General features: G+C 40.7%; 1 protein-coding gene across 2 annotated transcripts in view; it reads right to left on the bottom strand.

Moving 5' to 3' along the window:
* The window catches only part of Ryr3 (ryanodine receptor 3), a 569,960-nt gene that overhangs the window by 243,343 nt on the left and 300,158 nt on the right, over nt 1-26,459 (bottom strand). For both annotated transcript variants that reach the window (XM_029469442.1, XM_085834580.1), the window contains 6 exons: nt 25,393-25,561; nt 23,487-23,622; nt 22,995-23,090; nt 21,480-21,598; nt 15,500-15,633; nt 13,778-14,019 (listed from right to left, as the gene is read on the bottom strand). In XM_029469442.1, the coding sequence (XP_029325302.1) occupies nt 13,778-14,019; nt 15,500-15,633; nt 21,480-21,598; nt 22,995-23,090; nt 23,487-23,622; nt 25,393-25,561 (896 nt within the window). The remainder of the gene's footprint in view (nt 1-13,777; nt 14,020-15,499; nt 15,634-21,479; nt 21,599-22,994; nt 23,091-23,486; nt 23,623-25,392; nt 25,562-26,459) is intronic.

The following is a 26,459-nucleotide window of genomic DNA, read 5'->3' as shown; positions in this document are numbered from 1 at the left end:
ATAAAATGCTTTTCTAGATCTTCCCCATAAAGTGATTGAACACTTCTGATTCAAAATAGTAAGAAAATACCTTGATCTTCTTTGTTATTATCATGATTCTACGCAGCCTCCTCTCAGACAGGGAGAAGCTGGAATTTAGAGATTCCATAACAATAGAAAGACATTTTGTTTCTTAAGAGTTAATTAATACATATTCATTATAAACAAAACCTCCATACAGAAAAGTAAGAAAAAGGAAAGTTTATCTCTATAATGTAGTGAATTAGTGACTTTGGAATGCTTGACTCTGGACGGGACTTCTAGATCATGACCCCACAAGGCTCAGAGAGCATCACAAATGATGGTCATAAAGGATGTAGGAGACAGACTGGAGAGGTGTGCTGTGCAGCAGAGTCTCCTGGACATAACAAGTCTGGTACATTCATGAATTCACCACAGTTGTGGATAACGTCATGAGACTTACACAGGATGGACCTGTCACCATTTCATGATGTATGGGTGAGGGGTGATAAGCTCCCATCTCTTACTGAGGGATTATGGGCAACTAAGGGTTACCAGAGGCAGGGATATCATTTTTTTAGAGGTTTAGACAGTGATAGGCTTCCACTGTCCCAGTCAATAACCTCTTGCCCATGCTCATGTGAACAACCTGAATAAAGCTCAGTGGTCAAAAAAAGAAAAAAAATCATTCAAGTGGAGGCAGGAGGACTTGTTGAGAAGAACAAAGTTTCCAGGAAAAGAGAGAGGTGTATGAGAGTGGGTAACGGGGGCATGAAGACAACCAAGATTCTATATAAACATCTATGAGATTATCAAAACTAAGAAAAAATGCTTCCGTTAAAACACATTAATTCTCATGTGAGTTCTTGTGCACAATCATACACACACCCACACCCACGCACCCACACCCACACACATTCACACACACTCACGCAAAATATATCCAAACCAGGATGTGTAAGTCTTTTGAATTTTTTGGCAAATCATATTATAAGCTATAACAGAATTCTATACATATTAAAAGCTAGATTTTAATGACTTCTCAACACATCATAAAAGGTAAGCTAAAGTAAATCAATTCTGGATGTATATGTATTTATGTATTATTTACAAATTTTGCACATACATACTTGGTAATATTACTAATCTCAACCTCGAACCATTTAATATTTATAATGCATAATATTACTTTAGTAAAAGGTTAAAAACTAATTTGTTGATTTAAAAAGTAACAAAATTATATTTTTAATTTAAAAGTAAATACTTTCTCTAACGTATGTGACTGAACAAAAGCCATATTCCAGCACCCTCCCCTCCATCACAAACAACAAATGCTCATTATGAATTTCTTGAAAGAAATAATTTCAAATATTACAGTAAAAGTCACCTTCCAATTTATTTTATTTTATTTTATAATTTTTGGATTTTTAAGATAGGGTTCTCTCTGTGCCTGATACTATCTCTGGGGCTGCGAATCAAAAGCAGAAAGGCCCACTTTGTTCCTTTAAGAAGTTTCCTGTCTCTGAGTAGGGAGTGGAGAGTCAAAAATTACAGCAATAGGGTAAATATTAGAAGGAACACCAATGTCTATCGGAGGTAGAGGAAGATGCCACTCCTGTCTGCAAACATGGGAGACACAGGGACTTCAAAAATGAACAGGACACTAGATAAAGGGGAAAGAAAATGCTGAAGCTGAGGAGTGAGGGCTGAAGAGGGGAGGGTTAGGGGAGATAGGGTGGGATTAATGAAGCTAGACGGGACACAGAGCTTGGGTATCCACACTGCAGAGGCCTCAGCACAGGATGTCATCAGTGGGGATCTCCAACGCATGTGCTTTGGACTCTGTTTTTGTAACTTCTGTTACTTTACCAACCGTAGAGAAACACAGTGAGAGACCTACAAGCAAAGTTTTTTAAACGTGAAACCAAACAGAGCACCATGTGGGATGCAGGTGGTGTTGACACCATTCCATTTTTTCCAGTTCAGTATGGAGCTTAGACATCCCAGGTCCTTTTCTCTGTTCCCTTTTCCTCTCAAGCCTGCTTTAAAAGGAATTTATGGAAACTCAGAAAAAAACCTGTCTCACTCTTGAGTTCTGATTTTCCTATTAAAAAGGGTTGATACCAACAATCCATTTCCTTTTTCATTATTTTGGCTTCCAGAAAATAATCCTTCATGAGCAATTCCCAACATATCTGTGATTTTGACAAAACAGCAAACAACTGACATGTGAATTTGTTCAACTAACTTTAAAAGCACCCAGCACCTTGATAGATAAACATAAAATTCATGAGGCTCTTCACCCTCTTGAAGCCTAATATAAGTCAAAATCGAGCTTGCAGAGTTGAGCTGGGATTCTATTGTGTACTTTCCCCTCTCTCCAGAGTCCTTTGAAGAAATAAGGCATAGAGAGATAAGGGTCCACACACCCTAGTGGTTGATAGACCCAATGTCACTCCATTGAAGAAAATCCCCTTCCATTGAAGAAAATCAACTTCAATTTCAAAATGTAGTGCAGCTATATTTTATTCCTGGGCTCAAGTGAGCCTTCTGCCTCAGCATTCTTAATAGCTGAGTTTACAGATATGAACCTTTCAGCCCGTCTTTATGCATTGTTCTAATTAGAAAAGTCTCTATAAAGTAAGCAATTTGCCTAGCACCCCTCCCCCAAACAACAATTGGGACCATGGGAAAGCCACATTATTCTTTTTTCTTGATCTTTTTCACTGATACAATGTTACCATTGCGATTCTTTCCAAAGGCGACTTCAATTGTTCTTTAATAAATATGTTACAGATCAGTTCAAGACAGGAGCTTAATTTATGTACACAGATGACTATAAAGTTAATGAACCTGGAAACTTAAATCTCAAGAAAAAGAAGAAAATTTGTCAGGATCAGTTTTCAATCTCTCTTCCTAATCACCTTCCATCCTCTTCTACATCATCTGAGTGATATTTCCATGCCATTAAGTCATCAGGCAATTACCCTTCCCTCAGATGCCCAAAGTTCCCTGCAGTCCTGGTGGGAGTCATTAATAGGCACCTTATTTCTTCAGCTGAAGCACACACTGATACAGTTACCTGGAATGCCTTCTATAAGAGAGATGTTTCCTGTACGGAGCTTGAGAAATCAGAGTGTAGTCTGGACTTACGGAAGCCTTGGGCTTCAATGCATGAGAATGGAAAGTGTAACTCTCACAGACACAGTTTCTTTACATCTTATCAGATGGACTGAGACCTTGAGCACACCTCCATTGAACTATATCGTAAAGCATGTATAATATTTAGACTCACAATAAGCCTTTGCAAACCTGAGTTTCCAGTCATCTTTCCACCTCTCCAATTAAATAGAGCCACTACTAGTGATGACCAGTGTGACCCCGGATCATCTCCTTTGCTTGTTCATAGGATACAGGATGAAACAATGAAGAGCTGGGCAGGAGCAGCTACCTACTCCTGGAACGATGCACAATTATTGATGTTCAGGTCCTGAAATGCACAGGAGTGTGCTCCCTTTTGATATATCATGGTTAGTGTCCTTGCCTCTGGATTCACTGAAACATTCATTCCCAAGTGTCTACAAATAGACACAAGAGTTTCCTAAGTGCCTAAGTGTACTCCTGCAGCATCAAATAGGATGAAAAATTTTCCATTGAGAATGATTCATTTGCCTTTGAAACAAGAATCAAATATGCTTAATCTATTGAGTGGCTATGCAGAGTCCTCTACAGGAATTGTCTGGGTTCCTTTGAGCAAGCAGACTTGGGATGATGAGATGGGAGCCATTAGTAGGCAGTGTGAAAATGGTTCCACAAGTGGAGCTCCTTCAGTCATTCATTGACTTCCTGCCATCTGGGAGTTGCTGATATGAATGAGCATTATTCCTTTCCCATTCTCAGTCCATCTTCACTTCCCAGAGATAGTGTAAAGCATGTGGTGATACACCTAAACTAAGGGCTCCTACTGTGCACCTCCAGGCTCAGTGATTCCACAATGGGACTTGGATAACTAGGAAGGGAAGATACATTTTCTATGAGAACTAGGGAAGGTGAATGGGGGTAGGGTAGAGAGCAAGATGAATTTCCTTCTGCTGAGCTCATCCTGCCATAGTTTTTGCATGTTCCAAGTTGCCCCTTTGGTCACACAGAACAAAAGTAAATGCTTGTATCCTTTTCATTCCTCTCTATGGTCTAGGATGGATAAATGTACAAATGAGAATATTTATAATAGCCCTAAAAGTTTTTTTTTAATTTTTTTATTATGTATTTTCCTCAATTACATTTCCAATGCTATCCCAAAAGTCCCCCATACCCTCCCCCCCACTTCCCTACCCACCCATTCCCACTTTTTGGCCCTGGCGTTCCCCTGTACTGGGGCATATAAAGTTTGCATGTCCAATGGGCCTCTCTTTCCAGTGATGGCCTACTAGGCCATCTTTTGATACATATACAGCTAGAGTCAAGAGTTCTGGGGTACTGGTTAGTTCATACTGTTGTTGCACCTACAGGGTTGCAGATCTCTATAGCTCCTTGGATACTTTCTCTAGCTCCTCCATTGGGGGCCCTGTGATCCATCCAATAGCTGACTGTGAGCATCCACTTCTGTGTTTGCTAGGCCCCGGCCTAGTCTCACAAGAGACAGCTATATCAGTGTCCTTTCAGCAAAATCTTCCTAGTGTATGCAATGGTGTCATCGTTTGGAGGCTAATTATGGGATGAATCCCTGGATATGGCAGTCTCTAGATGTTCCATCCTTTTGTCTCAGCTCCAAACTTTGTCTCTGTAACTCCTTCCATGGGTGATTGTTTCCAATTCTAAGAAAGGGTAAAGTGTTCACACTTTGGTTTTCGTTCTTCTTTAGTTTCATTTGTTTTACAAATTGTCTCTTATATCTCGGGTATACTAAGTTTCTGGGCTAATATCCACTTATTAGTGAGTACATATCATTTGAGTTCTTTTGTGATTGTGTTACCTCACTCAGGATGATGCCCTCCAGGTCCAACCATTTGCCTAGGAATTTCATAAATTCATTCTTTTTAATAGCTGAATAGTACTCCATTGTGTAAATGTACCACATTTTCTGTATCCATTCCTCTGTTGAGGGGCATCTGGGTTCTTTCCAGCTTCTGGCTATTATAAATAAGGCTGCTATGAACATAGTGGAGCATGTGTCCTTCTTACCGGTTGGGACATCTTCTGGATATATGCCCAGGAGAGGCATTGCTGGATCCTCCAGTAGTATTATGTCCAATTTTCTGAGGAACCGCCAGACTGATTTCCAGAGTGGTTGTACAAGCTTACAATCCCACCAACAATGGAGGAGTGTTCCTCTTTCTCCACATCCTCGCCAGCATCTGCTGTCACCTGAATTTTTGATCTTAGCCATTCTGACTGGTGTGAGGTGGAATCTCAGGGTTGTTTTGATTTGCATTTCCCTGATGATTAAGGATGTTGAACATTTTTTCAGGTGCTTCTCTGCCATTCGGTATTGCTCAGGTGAGAATTCTTTGTTCAGTTCTGAGCCCCATTTTTTAATGGGGTTATTTGATTTTCTGGAGTCCACCTTCTTGAGTTCTTTATATATATTGGGTATTAGTCCCCTATCTGATTTAAGATAGGTAAAGATCCTTTCCCAATCTGTTGGTGGCCTTTTTGTCTTATTGACGGTGTCTTTTGCCTTGCAGAAGCTTTGCAGTTTCATGAGGTCCCATTTGTCAATCCTCGATCTTAGAGCACAAGCCATTGCTGTTTTATTCAAGAATTTTTCCCCTGTGCCCATATCTTTGAGGCTTTTCCCCACTTTATCCTCTATAAGTTTCAGTGTCTCTGGTTTTATGTGAAGTTCCTTGATCCACTTAGATTTGACCTTAGTACAAGGAGATAGGAATGGATCAATTCGTATTCTTCTACATGATAACAACCAGTTGTGCCAGCACCATTTGTTGAAAATGCTGTCTTTCTTCCACTGGATGGTTTTAGCTCCCTTGTCAAAGATCAAGTGACCATAGGTGTGTGGCTTCATTTCTGGGTCTTCAATTCTATTCCATTGGTCTACTTGTCTGTAACTATACCAGTACCATGCAGTTTTTATCACAAATGCTCTGTAGTAGAACTTTAGGTCAGGCATGGTGATTCCACCAGAGGTTCTTTTATCCTTGAGAAGAGTTTTTGCTATCCTAGCTTTTTTGTTATTCCAGATGAATTTGGAGATAGCTCTTTCTAATTTGTTGAAGAATTGAGTTGGAATTTTGATGGGGATTGCATTGAACCTGTAGATTGCTTTTGGCAAGATAGCCATTTTTACAATATTGATCCTGCCAATCCATGAGCATGGGAGATCTTTCCATTTTCTAAGATCTTCTTTAATTTCTTTCTTCAGAGACTTGAAGTTTTTATCATACAGATCTTTCACTTCCTTAGTTAGAGTCACGCCAAGATATTTTATATTATTTGTGACTATTGAGAAGGGTGTTGTTTCCCTAATTTCTTTCTCAGCCTGTTTATTCTTTGTGTAGAGAAAGGCCATTGACTTGTTTGAGTTAATTTTATATCCAGCTACTTCACCAAAGCTGTTTATCAGGTTTAGGAGTTCTCCGGTGGAATTTTAGGGTCACTTATATATACTATCATGTCATCTGCAAAAAGTGATATTTTGACTTCATCTTTTCCAATTTGTATCCCTTTGATCTCCTTTTGTTGTCGAATTGCTCTGGCTAGGACTTCAAGTACTATGTTGAATAGGTAGGGAGAAAGTGGGCAGCCTTGTCTAGTCCCTGATTTTAGTGGGATTGCTTCAAGCTTCTCTCCATTTACTTTGATGTTGGCTACTGGTTTGCTGTAGATTGCTTTTATCATGTTTAGGTATGGGCCTTGTATTCCTGATCTTTCCAAGACTTTTATCATGAATGGGTGTTGGATCTTGTCAAATGCTTTTTCTGCATCTAAGGAGATGATCATGTGGTTTTGGTCTTTGAGTTTGTTTATATAATGGATTACGTTGATGGATTTCTGTGTATTAAACCATCCCTGCATCCATGGAATAAAACCTACTTGGTCAGAATGGATGATTGCTTTAATGTGTTCTTGGATTCGGTTAGCGAGAATTTTATTGAGGATTTTTGCATCTATATTCATAAGGGAAATTGGTCTGAAGTTCTCTATCTTTGTTGGATCTTTCTGTGGTTTAGGTATCAGAGTAATTGTGGCTTCATAGAATGAGTTGGGTAGAGTTCCCTCTACTTCTATTTTGTGGAATAGCTTGTGCAGAATTGGAATTAGATCTTCTTTGAAGGTCTGGTAGAACTCTGCACTAAACCCATCTGGTCCTGGGCTTTTTTTGGCTGGGAGACTATTAATGACTGCTTCTATTTCTTTAGGGGATATGGGACTGTTTAGATTGTTAACTTGATCCTGATTTGGTACCTGATATCTGTCTAGAAATTTGTCCATTTCGTCCAGGTTTTCCAGTTTTGTTGAGTATAACCTTTTGTAGAAGGATCTGATGGTGTTTTGGATTTCTTCAGGATCTGTTGTTATGTCTCCCTTTTCATTTCTGATTTTGTTAATTAGGATGTTGTCCCTGTGCCCTCTAGTGAGTCTAGCTTAGGGTTTATCTTTCTTGTTGATTTTCTCAAAGAACCAACTCCTCGTTTGGTTAATTCTTTGAATAGTTCTTCTTGTTTCTACTTGGTTGATTTCACCCCCGAGTATGATTATTTCCTGCCGTCTGCTCCTCTTGAGTGAATTTTCTTCCTTTTTTTCTAGAGTTTTAGATGTGTTGTCAAGCTGCTAGTGTGTGCTCTCTCCAGTTTCTTTTTGGAGGCACTCAGAGCTATGAGTTTCCCTCTTAAAATGCTTTCATTGTGTCCCATAGGTTTGGGTATATTGTGGCTTCATTTTCATTAAACTCTAAAAAGTCTTTAATTTCTTTCTTTAATCCTTCCTTGACCAAGGTATCATTGAGAAGAGTGTTGTTCAGTTTCCACATGAATGTTGGCTTTCCATTATTTATGTTGTTATTGAAGATCAGCCTTAGTCCATGGTGGTCTGATAGGATGCATGGGACAATTTCAATATTTTTGTATCTGTTGAGGCCTGTTTTGTGACCAATTATATGGTCAGTTTTGGAGAAGGTCCTGTGAGGTGCTGAGAAGAAGGTATATCCTTTTGTTTTAGGATAAAATGTTCTGTAGATATCTGTTAACTCCATTTCTTTCATAACTTTTGTTAGTTTCACTGTGTCCCTGTTTAGTTTCTGTTTCCATGATCTGTCCATTGATGAAAGTAGTGTGTTGAAGTCTCCCACTATTATTGTGTGAGGTTCAATGTGTGCTTTGAGCTTTACTAAAGTTTCTTTAATGAATGTGGCTGCCCTTGCATTTGGAGCATAGATATTCAGAATTGAGAGTTCCTCTTGGAGGATTTTACCTTTGATGAGTATGAAGTGTCCCTCCTTGTCTTTTTTGATAACTTTGGGTTGGAAGTCGATTTTATTTGATATTAGAATGGCTACTCCAGCTTCTTTCTTCAGACCATTTGCTTGGAAAATTGTTTTCTAGCCTTTCACTCTGAGGTAGTGTCTGTCTTTTTCCCTGAGATGGGTTTCCTGTAAGCAGCAGGATGTTGGGTCCTGTTTGTATAGCCAGTCTGTTAGTCTATGTCTTTTTATTGGGGAATTGAGTCCATTGATATTAAGAGATATTAAGGAAAAGTAATTGTTGCTTCCTTTTATTTTTGTTGTTAGAGTTGGCATTTTGTTCTTGTGGCCGTCTTCTTTTTGGTTTGTTGAGGGATTACTTTCTTGCTTTTTCTAGGGTGTGATTTCTGTTCTTGTATTGGTTTTTTTCTGTTATTATCCTTTGAAGGGCTGGCTTCGTGGAAAGATAATGTGTGAATTTGGTTTTGTCGTGGAATACTTTGGTTTCTCCCTCTATGTTAATTGAGAGTTTGGCTGGGTATAGTAGCCTGGGCTGGCATTTGTGTTCTCTTAGTGTCTGTATAACATCTGTCCAGGCTCTTCTGGCTTTCATAGTCTCTGGTGAAAGTCTGGTGTAATTCTGATAGGCCTGCCTTTATATGTTACTTGACCTTTCTCCCTTACTGCTTTTAATATTCTATCTTTATTTAGTGCATTTGTTGTTCTGATTATTATGTGTCGGGAGGAATTTCTTTTCTGGTCCAGTCTATTTGGAGTTCTGTAGGCTTCTTGTATGTTCATGGGCATCTCTTTCTTTAGGTTTGGGACGTTTTCTTCTATAATTTTGTTGAAGATATTCGCTGGCCCTTTAAGTTGAAAATCTTCATTCTCATCAACTCCTATTATCCGTAGGTTTGGTCTTCTCATTGTGTCCTGTATTTCCTGGTGTTTTGAGTTAGGATCCTTTTGCATTTTGTATTTTCTTTGATTGTTGTGCAGATGTTCTCTATGGAATATTCTGCACCTGAATTTATCTCTTCCATCTCTTGTATTCTGTTGCTGATGCTCGCATCTATGGTTCCAGATTTCTTTCCTAGGGTTTCTATCTCCAGCATTGCCTCATTTTGGGTTTTCTTTATTGTGTCTACTTCCCTTTTTAGGTCTAGTATGGTTTTGTTCATTTCCATCACCTGTTTGGATGTGTTTTCCTGTTTTTCTTTAAGGACTTCTAACTCTTTGGTTGTGTTTTCCTGTTTTTCTTTAAGGACTTGTAACTCTTTAGCAGTGTTCTCCTGTATTTCTTTAAGTGAGTTATTAAAGTCCTTCTTGATGTCCTCTACCATCATCATGAGATATGCTTTTAAATCCATGTCTAGCTTTTCGGTTGTGTTGTAGTGCCCAGGACTAGGTGGGGTGGGAGTGCTGAGTTCTGAAAGTGGTGAGTGGTCTTGATTTCTGTTAGTAGGATTCTTATGTTTGCCTTTCGCCATCTGGTAATCTCTGGAGCTAGTTGTTATAGTTGTCTCTGGTTAGAGCTTGTTCCTCAGGTGATTATGTTTGCCTCTATCAGCAGACCTGGGAAACTAGCTCTATCCTTAGTTTTAGTGGTCAGAGTACTCTCTGCAGGCAAGCTCTCCTCTTGCAGGGAAGGTGCCCAGATATCTGGTGTTCGAACCTGCCTCCTGGCAGAAGTTGTGTTCCACTCACCAGAGGCCTTAAGATCCCATGGAGGGTCCTGTGAGAAACTTGGGGGTGTCCAGAAACTCAGCGTACAAGGAACCCCGGTGCTGGATTGGACCCGAAGGGACTTGTGCCCCTAATCAGGCCGGGTTATCTGTTTCCCTAGTTAATGCAGTCTCAGGTCCCGCGTGATTGGATTGGAGCAGATGCTGTGTTCCACTCACCAGAGGTCTTAGGATCACGTGGGGGATCCTGTGTGGGTCCTTGTGGGTGTCTGGAGACTTCCCGGGCCAGGAACCCGGGTGCTGCAGTGGACCGGAAGGTGGTCGGATGTCCGGAGCCCGAAAAGGGCGCTGTCTTAGAAGCTCTGTGGCTCCCACCTGTCCCTGAAGCTATCTGCTTCTGTGTGCACACTCTCACCTGTGCAGACTACTTTTTGGTCGAGTCCCAGAACCAAGATGGCTCCCACCGTTCCTGAGGCAAAAACCTTCCGGGCCAGGTAGACAGCTGTCCTCTGGCCAGGGAGGTGGTCGGATGTCTCGCCCTAAAAGTTTTATACTCCATGTAAAACCACACAAAAATAACAAGAAACATTATTAACAAGACCACTCCAAGAAGCATGCCATCAGAATCTCAGGTAACACAGTTTATTATATCAGGTAGTTAGAGTATGGTCTAAGGCTGGGCAGTGGTGGTACACGCCTTTAATCCCAGCACTTGGGAGGCAGAGGCAGGTGATTTCTGAGTTTGAGGCCAGCCTGGTCTACAGAGTGAGTTCTAGGATAGCCAGGGCTATACAGAGAAACCCTGTCTCGAAAAACCAAAACCAAAACCAAAAAACAGAATATGGTGTAAGGCAATGGTTCTCGACCTTTGGGTTGCAACCCTTTGAGGGTCATACAACCCTTTCACAGGGGTCAGCTAAGGCCATCAAAATGTCAGAGATTTACATTACCATTTATAGCAGTAGTAAATTTATACTTATGAAGTAGCAATGAAAATAATTTTATGGTTTGGGGTTGCCACAACAAGAGGAAGTGTATAAAAGGTCACAGCATTAGGAAGTTTGAGAGCCACTGGTCTAAAGGAAGGAGGAGAATGTGATGGGTATGCACTTCTCAGTTACACAAGACAATTCACTGTGTAGTTTCATTTTTAGAGAAACATTTCTCTCGTACTGAATTTTAGAGGACTGTATCATGGCTCCTCTGTAAGAAATATGCCACACAATATGTCTGTGAGGCATTTGTATCAGGCATACATCATCTCCAACTGCGGTTCTTAAGGAAATATAGACAATATATGCTTTGGACAATAAGCAGGAGAGGTGCGGTACTTATTTACAGTGAAAACTCTAGAGTTGGTCTTGCATTTTTCATCCAGGCAGAAACAACCCATCCCTTCACATTTATGGGCCATGGTTATGTATGGTAAAATCATCAGTATTTATCTTTAAAAAAAAGGCTTGAATTCTTCTTTTTTTTTTTTTTTTTTTTTTTTTTTTTTTTTTAGATTAACATTAACCCACAGATCAACAATCATAATAAGAGAGACCAAGCAGTGTTAATGTCAGTCTTGATGACATAATCAGATGAGGAGCCTTCCCAGGGTGACTGATTACAGTTCTTGGTGTCTTTTTGTATCAGTTTCTGTATCTGTAACGTGAGTTCAGTATTTGCTACCTTAAAGGTCATTGTGACATTAAAGCATGTAACTCATTACCCACTAAATAAATCTGATTAGTGCCGATGTAGATGTACTTATTAAAAAACCCTAACAACCCTATTTGAAATAAGGACTGATAGATACATGCCAAGGGCCAGCCATGGCATCCAGGTAGACTGAGGCAGGCAAGCAATGGGGTGTAGGTGATTGTAGGGGAAATCCTTGGTTTTGTGAGGGCAAAATTTGCTTACTTTTGGTAATATTTACCTTTCTAAACTCTTCACTATTCTGTGGCCCAAAGCTGCTGACTTCTGGTGATTAACACCTGCTGTTAGCAGCTAAGGCTTAAGTAAAGAAGTTGGTTACTCCAGTTCTTTGTTCTTTGACTCACAGGCCCCTGACTGATCTGGCAAGACTCAGAGTTTGTTAACTCTTTGTGAGCCAGAAAGAAAGGGAAAAATAAGAAAAGCACACATGCAGAAAAAAACACTCATTCACTCTGGGTGAAACAGAAATAGAGACCACATTTTCCCTTTATTTTCTGTTTTCAGTATATATACTCTTTCTAAAAATTACCTCATACAGCTATCGTGTAGAATCATTACAGAAGGATAATTATTTATATGATTTTCTAAATGCTTTTACATTCCAATAAGTTCATAGTAAGTTTATGGCACTAATTCATATCATGGATCAATGCGGTTTAAAGAGTAGACAACAGAATTGTTTAATGTCTTTCCACTAAGACTAGTATCTCATTAAGTATTTATCATCTGTTAATAGTCTGTTACTAGTCCCCCATAAGTTTGTCATAAGTCTAAAGCAATAATTTTTATGCCACAAGTTAGCATGGTTTTGTCAAGAGACAAATCATCTGCCCATGTTTTATTATTTTGAAGTTTTGCATAGATAAACCAGTCAATATTTCATTTTTTTTTGTTCTTGCACCTACAATAAATTGTCCATTCCCACTTTATGCCCTTTAATTACCAGATAGTGGTCTTATGCCTAACATAGAAGAAATGTTTTTCTTTAACATAAATTGTTCCAAGCCTGCTTTTTGTTTCTAGTACAATCAGCCCATGACATGTGAAGATTTACAGAACTTTTATTTGCTTTTATACTATAGAGGACTTGGAATTACTTGTATAAATTTAGGAACTCTGTAAAACCATTATTAGGAATTATAAAAATCATTAATTTGTCTACACAACATTACTACATGAGAGTATATCTTCATGTTGGTCTGCATAGAATCTGCGCAATAGGGTGGGCTCAAGCTCAGGAATCATTAGGCTATGTACTAGTGACAGAAAAGGCATATCAGCAGCAATTAGGACCTTGACTCACAGAGCTCACCCATCACAGGCTATGCAAAATGGTGGGCCATCTCCAGAAAATTCACTTGTATGTTTTTAGCCTTCCTAAATGGCTTTTGACAGATACAGACACTTAGTATATCACATACTTTACTTATTGCTGTGATCAATCGAGTATCTACGAGACAGAAGGCAGAACTTAGGTTTGTTTATAGCCATCTTAGCGGGGAGGAATGCTAGTAGATAGACCTGTGGAAGTGGGAATGAATGGCCCATGCTTGCTAATATACCACTTGACCAGAAAGTGGAGAGAGGACAGGAAGTTGAGCTTGACTATAAACTTCAAGGTATGTCCCAAATGACCTATTTCCTCTAGCTTAATGCTACCCCCTAATAGTACCACAATCTCTCAAAAACGTGCTATCAGCTGGCAATCAAGAATTCCAACACAGGAGCCAGTGATGGGCGTTTTACACTTGAATTTTAACAGTAAGCTTAAGTGATCTGTGTTGTGTGGCATAGTTAGGAACTCCCAGAATAAAGCTATAGATGAAACTTATTTCAACTCGATTCCTTTTACACCCAACAATCTCATGAGATTCAAGCATTTCTATCATTTCAACTCAAAGTGAACATTATGTGGCTCAATTACCTTCAACAATAAAATAGAGGGTGAAAGCCTTCTCAAGGTACTCACCTGACCACAGATGAAGCCCATCAAAGCCATAGGAGTACAGGTCATCACCGACACCGTTGCCTCCCCATCCTTCTCCACCACCAGGGTACGGGGCATAGCCTGAAGAGGAGGCCCAGCCCACCCGCAGATGTGTAGGCTCTGCTGTTAGGAAAGGCTCCACCTGGTCGATAATTAACTCAAAGTACCACTTCTTGTACTGTGGTGAACCTTCAGCAACTCCCAGGAAGATGTTTGGCCGGATGCTGAAATTAAACATAGGACAGGCTGCTTCTGCAGAGAGCAAATAACTGAAAAAACCAAGCTGATCCAGACCCAGAAGCAGGCATTGCCCAATTAAACCTAGGTCAGTGCATTTTAATCTTTGTTGTTGCTGTTTCTGTTGTTGAACAGCCCTCAGCAATTGGCCAAGCTTGTAGTGGGCAGTATGAGGGCATCAGTAACTTCTTATAAAAGAGAAAGATGTTTTTAAAAAAAAATTAATTCAAGGCAAGGCATTTATTTAATGCCCACCATGTGCAACAATGCTGTAGATATCATAAGAGTTGGATGATCACCAACCTTTGTGTCTTTCTGTAAGAGACATCATTTATATGACCTCCATCTTCTGGAACACAAGCTTAAGTGTAATCATTTTCAAATTAGAAGTTTTTGTTCCCTAAGCATATTTAATACTTAAAAGCATTAAGAAGTTATTATTAGCCAACCTTGTTAACTATGGGACAGACAACTAAGGTTTTTCAAGGTTTGGATTATGCAAGAGAGACTCTTCCTGGACTTGGGTATTGTTCTACTTGAGATGGACACATAAACGAGGCTGTATTAAGATTTCTGTTAAGAAGGAAGATCTGCAGTGATGGTGCATACTTTTAATCCCAGCACTCAGGAGGCAGAGGTAGGTGGATCTCTGAGTTTGAGGCTATACACAGAATCCTTGTCTTAACTAAACAAAACAGCCAACTAAATAAAAACCAAGAAGAAGAAGAAGAAGAAGAAGAAGAAGAAGAAGAAGAAGAAGAAGAAGAAGAAGAAGAAGAAGAAGAAGAAGAAGAAGAAGAAGAAGAGAAGGAGGAGGAGGAGGAGGAGGAGGAGGAGGGGAGGGGAAAGAGAAGGAAAAGAAGAATGAGAAGCAGAAGAAAGTAGAAGGAGAAGGAGAAAAGGATGATCGGTGTGGTGGTTGACGTATGTATGTTGCTCTGTACTTTGGAAGAAGTTTCTTCTCTCACTACTGTGGGTCAGAATATGGACCTTGATGAAAAATGGAAAAGGCACATAAAGCCTGCCTAATTCAGGCCCATTGAGCTTACAGGAGTCACATGTGGACACATGTAGGGGCCAGTGGACTGGAGGCTTGGTTGGGTCTGTCTTGACCCTCACAGGTAACAGTCAGGTTACCTGTGCTCAGCCCATGTGCTCTTGAATATAAGCAACTATAGTAACAACTTGGGACGCACATTATATAAAATGTTTTAGAATGATGGTAAATAAAAACATTAATATATGATAAGGAATAATAAAGCTAGATTCATTTTAAAAACAAAACTTCTTCAGTCATTTGAATGTATTTATCTTCCTTTCTCAGCTACTTTTAGGGTTATTTTCCAAAACTCCCCAAAAGCTAAAGGCATATCATTGCTTAGTTTGGTCTTATTTGCTTGAACTGCCATAAAGTCCCTTTTCCTACCTAGATTCACTTGGCATATGGAATGACACTAGTGACCTTACCTGGTGACATCATTAATTAGTCGTGTCTGCAGAAGCAGGTTCCTCCGGGGTAGTAGGTTGTCACAGATCAGATTCTGGTTGGCTCTTACTGCAACCCCATTGCAGAGACAGAGGGAGCACAGGACATCGAGAACCTGCAGGAGGACACACCCAACTCTAAACCTCAGCACCAAGAGGATGCAGAAAATGTGCAGATCCTCATCATCGCTGCACAGAAAAGTAAGAGTCATGTAGGGTATGGATGAGCGATGGGCATATGGAAAACTAGCCTAGAGCTATGAGAGTCTTACTCAGTAGGAGATACTGATGGTCAAGAGACTGCTGCTGCTTAGAAAATGAGGCTCAGTGTCCTTCTAGACCCATCACTTCATTCTTACACTCCATCTCTCCAGACTCTGCTTGGCATCTGTGGTCAAATTCTGTTAGAGTCAGAGGCTAGACTATAGAGACGTACTGTCCAGCCAGGGTCAGGACTAGTGTATGGTGAAATTCCTAAGGCACCAAGTCCAATCACTACTCATTTCCCCAGTCATTAAATCAAATCCTTTCCACAGGCCTTCCAATCCAAATTGACACTCATCCAGCCCATGTGCTTTGCACGGAGGGCTAGTAAAGTGCTCAGACACTGGCAGTGACAAACATTCTGGACCCATTTGCTTAGGATCTGGAATGCAGCAGGACTGGGACCCTCAGGCAGCAGTTTAGAACCCTGTTCTTGGATATCTTACTGTGATATCATCAGAGTACATTAAGATGTTCATATATCGGACGTTGGTGGCACGCGCCTTTAATCCCAGCACTCGGGAGGCCAGAGGCAGGCAGATTTTTGTGTTCGAGGCCAGCCTGGTCTACAGAGAGAGTTCCAGGACAGCCAGGGCTACACAGAGAAACCCTGTCTCAGAAAAAAAAAAAAAAAAAAGATGTTCATACATTCCTGGAAACCAGTGTTAAAAGTGTTCCACTTACTCTCTTCCTTCTACCTGGGAGAACAGCAAATCTGCAAGAGTCTAGGTGATTCATAAATCTTAGCGATATGACACCAAGCCACTGTGGCTATTTCTAGCTGCCTAGTAAGTGGAAATGGTCCTCTCTCTCCGATCTTGCTCCACACCGTCATCACCCCTGCCCTATCTCATTCTGTTGCATCCCCTTATTTTCAGATTTTGTGTTTGTACCGTAGCAGAGCAAATAGTGTTGGGGCAGGCACTACTCCTATCTCCTCTACAGGGAGGAATGTTGATAAATAACAGCCACATTGTGGCTGTCTGGCCACAGTGACAGGGAGGTGGGCAAATACATTTCAGTCTTTCCAAGTGGCCACGGAAGACTCAGCACTTGGTGAGATTGGATACCTTAAGATTGTTGATAGCATTTGTGTCCATAATTCTCACAAACCAATTTTCCACCTGACTCCCTGAATGTCAATTTCATTCTAGACAAATACAGAGCACATTTATGGGACAAACAGAAAAAGAAGCCCCGAGGCAGCTTTACAGGGCACTCGTACCATTACCACTTTTTGACAGATATTGGCTGTGGAGCTTTGAAATCCAGAGGGTGATTTCTCATTCTAAGCAAAGAGCCATGGAAGGCCAGAAAATGAAATACTTTCCATCTGGCCTATCATACACTTTCATCTGTTTTCCTTGGAGTGATAGCTGCGGGGACCTTGCTGCTGTAGCCGGAGCAAAAGCTGGGTTTAATTCATATACAATGGGAAAAGCAAAGTGAAATAAAAACCACATGAAACATGCAGCTTGATGGCTCAATGCCTCATCTGTAAACTGTTGACTCCATAAAGATGCACACTTGGCAATGGTTAGACTTTTAGATGACATTTCTTCATGTATTACTGGGGAATAAGGGGCATACTTCTTTCTAAAATTATTTAAATGGGTTCTCTTCAATGACAAGAGGGTGTACCTGGGACTGCACCCCAAGAACTCACAGGCATTTTGCCTAGAGACCATCTGCACTTGCTAATTTCTTAGCAGTCCTGGGAAGCTTGCCTGGCGAGGTAGGCTCTGCTGAGTGTCCCTCCCACTCTGCATCGTTGTTTTCCTGAGCTGACAAGAGGTCTACTTTGCAGGTATATGGGGGTCACATAACTTAGTTCTGCTTAAGAAAAGTTGGGTGGATGAAATGACATTCCCCAAACTCTTCTCATTGACCTCTGTTCTCCTTCTCTCTGTGTACAGATCCAACACAGAATTAACCGCACCAGGAACTCTGTTCTCAGATTCCTGGGCCGGCAGCACTGACATCACTTGGCAGCTTGCTAGAAACAGAGATGCACAGATTCCCCTGTTCTTTTTGTTTTTAATCAGCATCTATTAATTTTTATAAGATAGATGTTTCACTATGTCATAGTATCCCCACCCCAATTCTAAACCAAAGCCTTCGTACTATAAGATGTTCCAGAGATTTGTGGGTACATGATAGCTAGCAAAGCCCCTGAGAATGCTTGTGTCTCTGAACAGACACAGACTGAAGCCCTGCAATTGATGGGCTATATGCTGGAGTTACTAAATACAGGCTTGACTTAGAGTTTGGCTTCTCTAATCACTGGGACACTTTTAGAGTTATAGTCATTTTCATTACTAATACTACATTCTGTCCATCAGTCACCCATCGATTCTTATCTCTTTCACTCTATATGGGAAATACACACTTACATGGGGATCCTACTTTAAAGAAAAAAATCTGCATTACACATCAACACAAATATTAGGATGCTGTATTGTCATTAGTCTAAAAGCAGATTTACTGTAAAATGCAAAATATATCTAGTTTTCGATCTTTGTGTCAAGTTATACATTTGAAAAAGAAAAGTGCTTCCAGCTCCCTGGGATCATATTTTTCTCCCCGAGGAAAAGAGCTGAGTGGTTGAAGTCATTCTCGGCTGTAGAGGCTGCCATGAAACAACTGACTGTAGGAGCTATGGAGCAACCATGTGGGAGTTAATGATTTGTTTACTTACATTCTATCCTTCGCCAACACAAACGGAGCTTTTGGTTCTGATTCATTCTTTCCAGGGACCAATGAGATTACTATTTTACTGTATTTTTTTTTCCTCACAAGTGACTCAAAATTATCATGAAATGAAAATGATAATAAAAATATTTATCCATGACAAGTTTGAGTAGATTTTGGGGCAAGTCATTAGGGAAGCAAGTAGAGAAGTGCATTATCATTATTATTTTACTAATAACAGCTAGCTCTGTGGGAAAATATAGGATAAATGCTATAATTTGCAGCAATTATTCTTTTTGCCAAATAAATCAGTGCTAGTGACAATGTTTCTCTCTGCCAATTTCCCCATTGTTCTGTAACACAAGCCATATTCACGTGGGCAACCTCCCATCAATTCAAGGTGAGACAGAGGTGAATTTTGGGTCTGTTCATTTACTAATTTTGTTTATTAAACATTTGACAAGCATATATGGAAGCCTGTATCATTAAATATATGAGCTTGATTCTGTAGTGGTTATGATGATAGTCTCTTTCATGAGGTAAGTCACAATGGGTAAGAGAAAATAGCTACAGTAGAATGAAAATTTAAACAGTTGTTATAAAAAAGTTGTATAAGAGCAGAGGTGAGGAGACCAATTACAACTGGGATTTTGAAGGAGGGGCATTTAGCTTAAGCTTTGAAGAGTGTGTTAAAAGTTTTAATGTTGCTTTTTAATTGGCAAGAAAAGAATGTTGATAGGTCCTGGAGATGCTGGAAGTGAGGAGGTGCTGATGAGGATCTGTAAGAATGCAGTCCTTGGGAGGTCAACGGGAAGAGTGCATTCAAAAAGGATGGAGTGGATCCTACAACCCACTTCTCTCATCTTCACAAAGATTGTGTTCTTTCCCTACAACTTTTGATTAGAGATGAGGTAAATCTTCATATGAGAAGCAATGCTTTCTCCACAGTGACCCAGCTAACAACTAAAAAAGGATAGAAAGGAAGTGGACCTGAAACTGTGCTCTACTTACATACAGACTAGATTCTAAGCAAATAGGAGGTGGTGTGATGGGACAAGATGAATTCTCATCTTCTACTATATACGGAAACTCTTTAAAGGCCATGTTCATGAATGATGGGTCCCTCAAGCTTCAGTGCTAGCATGTAGTGTCCTTTAATCAAAGAGATTCCACTCTGAAGAGTCTTGTATTTAGGTAATTCTAAAAACAAAAAGTAATATTCTCCTCCAAAAATTTAGGCTATGAAGCCAATGTTCACATTTTTTAGCTTGAGTTACTGGCAAGATATAAAAACATTTAGTTCTAGCATGACATCAGCTAGTTGATAGGCCCCTCAGAAATTACTTAATATCAAGGGCCCATGCTCTGAACTTTCTGCCTCTGCCAAGTGCAAATAATAATAATATCACTTCAGAGGGGCATGGTGAAGAATAAAGAGGGTGTATGTGGACATTGAAAGTGGTCCTGGGACTCCACGAGTGCAAGAGAAATGTTATTTGTCATTGACTTTATCACACCATCCTCAAAAGATGACTGCTAAGGTTTCCTGAGACTCCAGAATTCAATGTATTGTGAGTCACGGTCTTTATGGAAAACTCAGTGAATGAGTCAGACACTTTCAAATGTTGGGGCTACAGAAAGCACAGAAAGGATGGATAGAGGGAGACATCAGTGGCCTTTTCTAAGCAAAAGTGAAGCATAATAATAGTCTGGCCTACATTCAGGTCTTTGCAAAACTACCCTCAAGACAATAGTGATACTTAAAATCTACAGTTTTCTTTAAAAATAAAGTATGCAGTTATACCCATCTATCAAATCTAAAAATAGGGTACCCTTGATGAGGCTTTGTTGCAAAACAGTGTTTTTCTGTCTAGTCCTAGGCTAGCCTTGAATGCATAATGCTCCCGCTACTTTGGCTTACCAGGCCTCTGTTTGCTCAACTGTGGAATGGACAGAATAATTACCAAGTTGTCATTAAATTCCACCCAATCAATGCTTTTTAGATGTAGGAAGTTGTATGGCAGCTGGGTATTTTTTTTTTTTTTTTTTTTTGGTTTTTCGAGACAGGGTTTCTCTTTATAGCTCTGGCTGTCCTGGAGCTCACTTTGTAGACCAGGCTGGCCTCGAACTCAGAAATCCGCCTGCCTCTGCCTCCCGAGTGCTGGGATTAAAGGCGTGCGCCACCACGCCCGGCTGCAGCTGGGTATTTTTAAAGTGCTTTATGTGGAATCACTGTAGCAAGGCTCTAAGGTAACGAAACCAGGGTGACCCTCCTTTGTATGGCTTCTCTGTCTCTAGTGCTAGACTGTGGTGTGGCTCAAGCCATTTGTTACTTCTATGCCTATCAATAATTCTGACTACGTTTTGCAGACAGAAGGAATATGTTAGAATGTACAGAGGCTGGACTAAGGCTCAAACCTCATGCTTGTTTTTGATTTACCATGTTCAAGAAAGCAATTACGGACCCCACATATTTTTTCTTCTGTGCCAAGCAATTTCACAGATGTTAAGGACCATAGCTTTTCTGCTTCCTCAGGCCATTGCATATCATGTAGTCAGTGCTGCATGGGCTCCTTTTCCTGGACTGAGATACATCCCAAAATAGAGTTCCCTTCCTACTAAATAATGGTAGGCAAGAGCTACGGACTAGGCTTTACCCTCTCTAATCTGTGGAGGCCCAGCTGTACCCCACATGAGCAATCAAATCACAGACTGCTAAACTCATAGGTTTTAGAGTGAGAACACCACAGTGAGATGTGTGTTAAGGTCTAATGACGACAGGGTGTGCTTGGCAAACTGGGGAAACCCTGATCATCTAAGATCCATTAAGGCTGTCTGTCTTGGACTGTATCTGTAGATTTTGAGAATCCCAGTTTCCCATAGCTTTTGTAAAAGTAAATCAAGAGACTACACACCACTCTTCCAGTAACACAGAATGGGTATTCGTGTGAGGGAAAGAAAAGGCAGGAAAATAAACCAATGGGAGTGGCCTCTCTTCCATACCCACCTTGTGATTCCGCCCATGCTTATCCAGTAGGGAGATGATAGACTTGATGTGGCCCTCTGCTATTAGGTTTAAGGCTTCTGGGCTTTCAATCAAGATGCAGTGCAAGACCTCCAAGATACCTGCATGAATGGTATGATAATCATTTGCCCATCCAGCAAGTTGCAGAACTGGCCAAATATAGAGATCCAAGAGTAAAGGGAGTGTCCCAAGGGGCCAGAGTGCTACAGTATATTGACTCTACTAAATCTTCCCATAGAGAGGAGAGATGTAGCCATTTCTGGTAGATTTCAGGGACCCCTGCTATTTAGAGGCGAGTTTACTTGAACACTAACTTAATCCTCCCTTTCCTAGACAGTAGCATGATCTTTGTAAATACAGTAAAGTGCTGTAAAGTGGGATTCTTAAATTCACCAAATCAGACAATACTTTATTTAAATACAAATAAGCAGCTGCCTATTTTTTTTTACAGTTTCTAAAGATCATACAAGTTACTTAAAAATATTCTAGCTTTGTCCCCAGAATAAGTGTCCCCCCACCCAAGAACGGAAATTACTTGTTATTTCCAATGTCCTAGTGTAGCTAATAAAGTATGAGCTTGAGAAACAGAGGCTGTTGGACCCCATTGGCCCAGCAGATGGTTTTCAATGTCAAGGCTGGGGGCCTAAGGTAAACTAACATTCCTGTAGCATGGCACATGCAATATTAAAATCATGATGAGAACCCGAGGGAAGTTGTTGGCCAAGAGCCTCGCTGGTTTTATTTTTAAAAGTTCTTTGATTCTGTTTTATTCAATCAAGGTGTTCTTAACTCGTCCTGAAATATAATTTCACTAACAAAAGAAGGTACCAGGGGAAAGAAACACTTAAAATGATGTGAGCAGGGCAGCAGTCCTTGGGGGACTGTCCCTTGGCTGCTTTCCTCAAGCACCTGCCACTTATAGGCTGTAAGAAAAGCATCAAAGCACTGCCCGCTTCCCAGAGGACCCACACACCTGCTGTGTGCACTCATTTTAGAAGAAGCAGACTTCTCAGCCTTGTGGGTCATTACTTACCAATGACCATAATGCTCAGCTTCTCCGAGCGTCATCAGGAGGCTCCATAGATGTGATATGTGGGGAGTGGGTGAGTAAGGATTATTTACTCTTCCATTCTGCTAAGCCCACATGGAATAGAAGGGTTCAGGCTAAGCACCCAGAGAATGGGAGAGCAGGGGAGGCCAGCATTATTGGATGGGAGTGTGCGAAGGGCCATAGAGTGAAGGCAAAGGCGTGGAGTGAAAAGTTAAACAAAGGAGGAAGGATTGACAGAAGTCCAAGTTAGATTCTGTTAAATGAAGGCATAGCCTTGTCAGAAAACTCCCAACTTTATTTCCGTTTTGTTGAATTGAGGATTATTGGCCACCAAATGGAAAAGATTCAATTCTGTTTTTATTTCTACAAAAGGGGAAAAAATGATCTTTTCTAGTTAAAGGTATTTGTTTTGATTTTGTGTTTTTGTCATTGTTGTTAATTCTTACCTGAGGAAGATTCTAGTCTGTCCAACTTACTAATTAACCAATCAAGGTTATTGGAGAATTGAGCACAATTGTTTCTGTTTCCACGTATGAGAGCGGCTGAAAGCGGAAAAAAAAAATCATCATAGGTTAAAGGGCCTATGATGGGATGGGAACTTGGACAGCTGTTGAGTGATTAACAAGCTTAGCTCCTACAAGGTCCTGAATTGGCAGTCTTATCCTGTCTGGTTCTATGATATAGCCTCATTCCTACATTTAGGAGGATTAAAATCTACCACTTACGCCCTCATGCACATGGACTCCTGCTAGACCCATCACTGCCGATGACTTCTTGCTCTAATTTGCAAAGTACAATAAGCTAGTAGATAACAATGATTGGCTAGGCTAGGAGAGAATATTTAACAAATGGTTTCCAAAGAACCCCAAATTTCAAGTCAACATCCCAATCTAGCCTTGCACATCTTACCTGGTGGGAGGCACTGCAGGAATACTCACCTAGTAATTTGTATAGCAGGTTCAGAATTTCTTTCCAGGCCATGCCACTCTCTTCCCTCACGATCCCTGCAAAGTGCGCTACACTATTGTAGATGTTTAATCGATCAATGCAATTCAATACGAGGGCCAGCATCCCCTGAGAAGGAGAGATGAGGAACAACTTAGCTTTCCTGATGGACCCCTCAGCTCTTTCTTCTCTCTTATCTATCACCTCCTGAAACTGACAATTCTCAAATGCTCACAGATTTCTGTGGTGCCAGTGGAGCTTTTTCTTCTTAAAAACAAAATACGCATTTTTTATGCCTCATAGACTTAAATAACATCTATTTGTGGAATGAGTCAGCAGTCTCTTGTGACAGGTTTGTCCCCATGTGCTGCGTTTAACTCAGTCCAAGGACACGGCAAGGAAGATGGAGTGTGAATGAGAGACACACACACACTTTCCTTCCGTCTGATGGGAAGTGATTCTGACTCAGTCAGAAACTGCCCTGGTTACAGCACCTACTTTTTGTCTAAACTTCAAATTTAAGAAATCTCATTCATACTATGATTTTCAATTTTGTATTTTTATGCGATTTCTGTATGTTTCTGCATCTATTTGTGTTTCCTGGGCATTCTCCAACCCCCAGAGGGGTGTGTGTGTGTCTCTGTCTGTCTGTCTGTCTGGTGTATGTGTGCCTTTTTTTTTCCTGTTCGTTTAGTTCATCTTGTTTTATTTTGTTTTTTAAGTTTTAGTTGCCCTTTTGTCTTTTGTTTGAGAGAGAGGGAGAGGGAGAGGGAGAGGGAGAGGGAGAGGGAGAGGGAGAGGGAGAGGGAGAGGGAGAGGGAGAGGGAGAGAGAGAGAGAGAGGATTTAGATAAAAGTGTGTGAGAAGGATGTAGAAGGAGTTGGGGGAGGGGTAACTATGATGAGAATATATTGTATGAAAAAAAACTATTTTTGGTTAAAAAAATTTATTGGCATCAGACAATCATGGTCATTTTCTTTACTCCTAGGTGGGGTTTAGAGACAACAAAACCTAAAGAAAAACTTCAACCCCTTTTCTGACATTTTTACGAGAGGAAGCCATGCCATGAAAACTTCTGTGTCTAGGAGAAAATGGTGAATGTCCTTTAAGTAGTCTGTAGCTCTGCAGAATGCTGCCAGGCCCTGGCTTACTTTGATGTGAAGACTGAACATCTCACAGCAATAACTTAGGATGAACCTTCAGCCATGGAGTGCTGGAGTTTACCACAACCTAATAACACCAGATTATCATGCCCAAGTTCAGAGAAGGCTCTGATTTGTCTAAGGTCATCCGAAGGCAGGAATAGAGTTAGAATGGCGTGAGTCTTAGGACACCACACTACCATTTATTTATGTTTCCCTCACATTCAATCCCTGCCCCAGAGACTCAGATGTTCACTGTCTAATAGCAGGCACACTGTCACGTGTATCCTTCAAACCTGTTCTCTAGACACTTCTGTTGTGGGTGAATATAAGCATTTGCATTTTACAAGCTGGTTTCCTAGGTAATTCTGACGTATCCCAAAATTTGTGGATCACAACCACCAACATGTGATAACAAGCTGATTTATTGTATGTGGATTCTGGACACAAATTGCAATGAAGCATTAAATCCTAAGCAGTTTGAATGTGCCAACCATCACTAATATTCCAGTGGTGGTTGTCAGGAATATCCCACCCCCGCCAGTAAATCCTTTTCTTTCCAGCTTCTGGGAAGCTTCGTATTCTTAAGTCTGTTCATAAATGTGTGTATACCTACAGACAAAGCTAAGCTGCAGCAGTAAATATATTTCAGCTCTGAATGTAAAGGATCTATCAGTCAGTCAGTAAATCTATCAAACAACCAATTAGTCTCTGTCTGTCAGTCTGTCTGTCTGTCTATCTCTCTCTCTGGACTTACCTCCTCCTTGAAAAGATTTTGTCTGTTCTTTAGAGAGCGGAGCTTATTCTGTTTGTCTTCATGTTGCATCTCCTCCTCTGGTGGCTGGAAGTAGGCTATCAAGTCTTGCAGGGTCTGCAGAACCTCTTCTGTTGGCAAGGCGACAGGGGCAGTTGTGCGATTGTTTCCACTAAAAAGCCATGAGATGATACTGCTCAGGGGCCAGGTACTAGCGGGACCATGACTAAGGTCTTCTGGGTCCTCACTCCTTCCAGCCCCATGCTGGCCACAGGGAGCTGCTTGCTGAGGTAGTCATTGCACCAACAACCTCAAGATGAAGTTCGCCCAGCAACACAGCAGCAGGAAACAATATTTGTATTCATTTACAGCTATTTCGTAAACAAGGAGACATGATTCCTCTTGGCACATTTATTTTCAAGCAACTTACAGTTTATCCTTGCATTGCTGTGCTCAGCACTCAGCACCAAGCAGGTTTTACTGAGTGTCTAATGATGATTTCTGTATAATCTAAAGAGGGAATGTCAACTGTGGTTATCAGGATGACGATTTCTATCTGCAGCAGATGGTTCCCTTCACTCACCCCATCTGTCTGTCACACTTCCTCTTTAAATAAGCACACTTGGAAAAATAACAAAGGTATTAACCTACAATACTGTTCTTTCACATTATGTTACCTTCATAGAACACATAAATCACAAGACTGGGGAAGGTGGGGGAAGTCTATCCATTTTCCCTCTCTTCTCTCTTCCTTTACGTACTTCCTCTGTCCAAGTGTCTTCTGATGCATCTGTGCATAGCTTTGTATTTGCATATGTGCACACTCTTGCTTTCTGTCACCTGTTAATGTCACCTTTCCTCAAGGTATCTCTTTCACCCCTTTGGATCTTCCTCCCCCTGGATTCTCTCTGCACATGCCTCCTTTCTTAGGCTTTCAGTATTATCCCTCTCAGTTCCAGTGTCTACCCCTCTTGGCTTCTGTTCCTTCTTCTTAATGCTAAACTCAAAGGGCTACTGTCAACATCTTCACCTTACACATATTTCTGAGAGTCTCTATCTATCACACTGTT

Source organism: Mus caroli, unplaced genomic scaffold, assembly GCF_978045245.1.
Source record: "Mus caroli unplaced genomic scaffold, Mus_caroli_1 scaffold_2, whole genome shotgun sequence".
Taxonomy (NCBI): Eukaryota; Metazoa; Chordata; class Mammalia; order Rodentia; family Muridae; genus Mus; species Mus caroli.
Note: the sequence above shows the minus strand (reverse complement) of the source record. Positions and strands in the feature narration are given on the sequence as shown.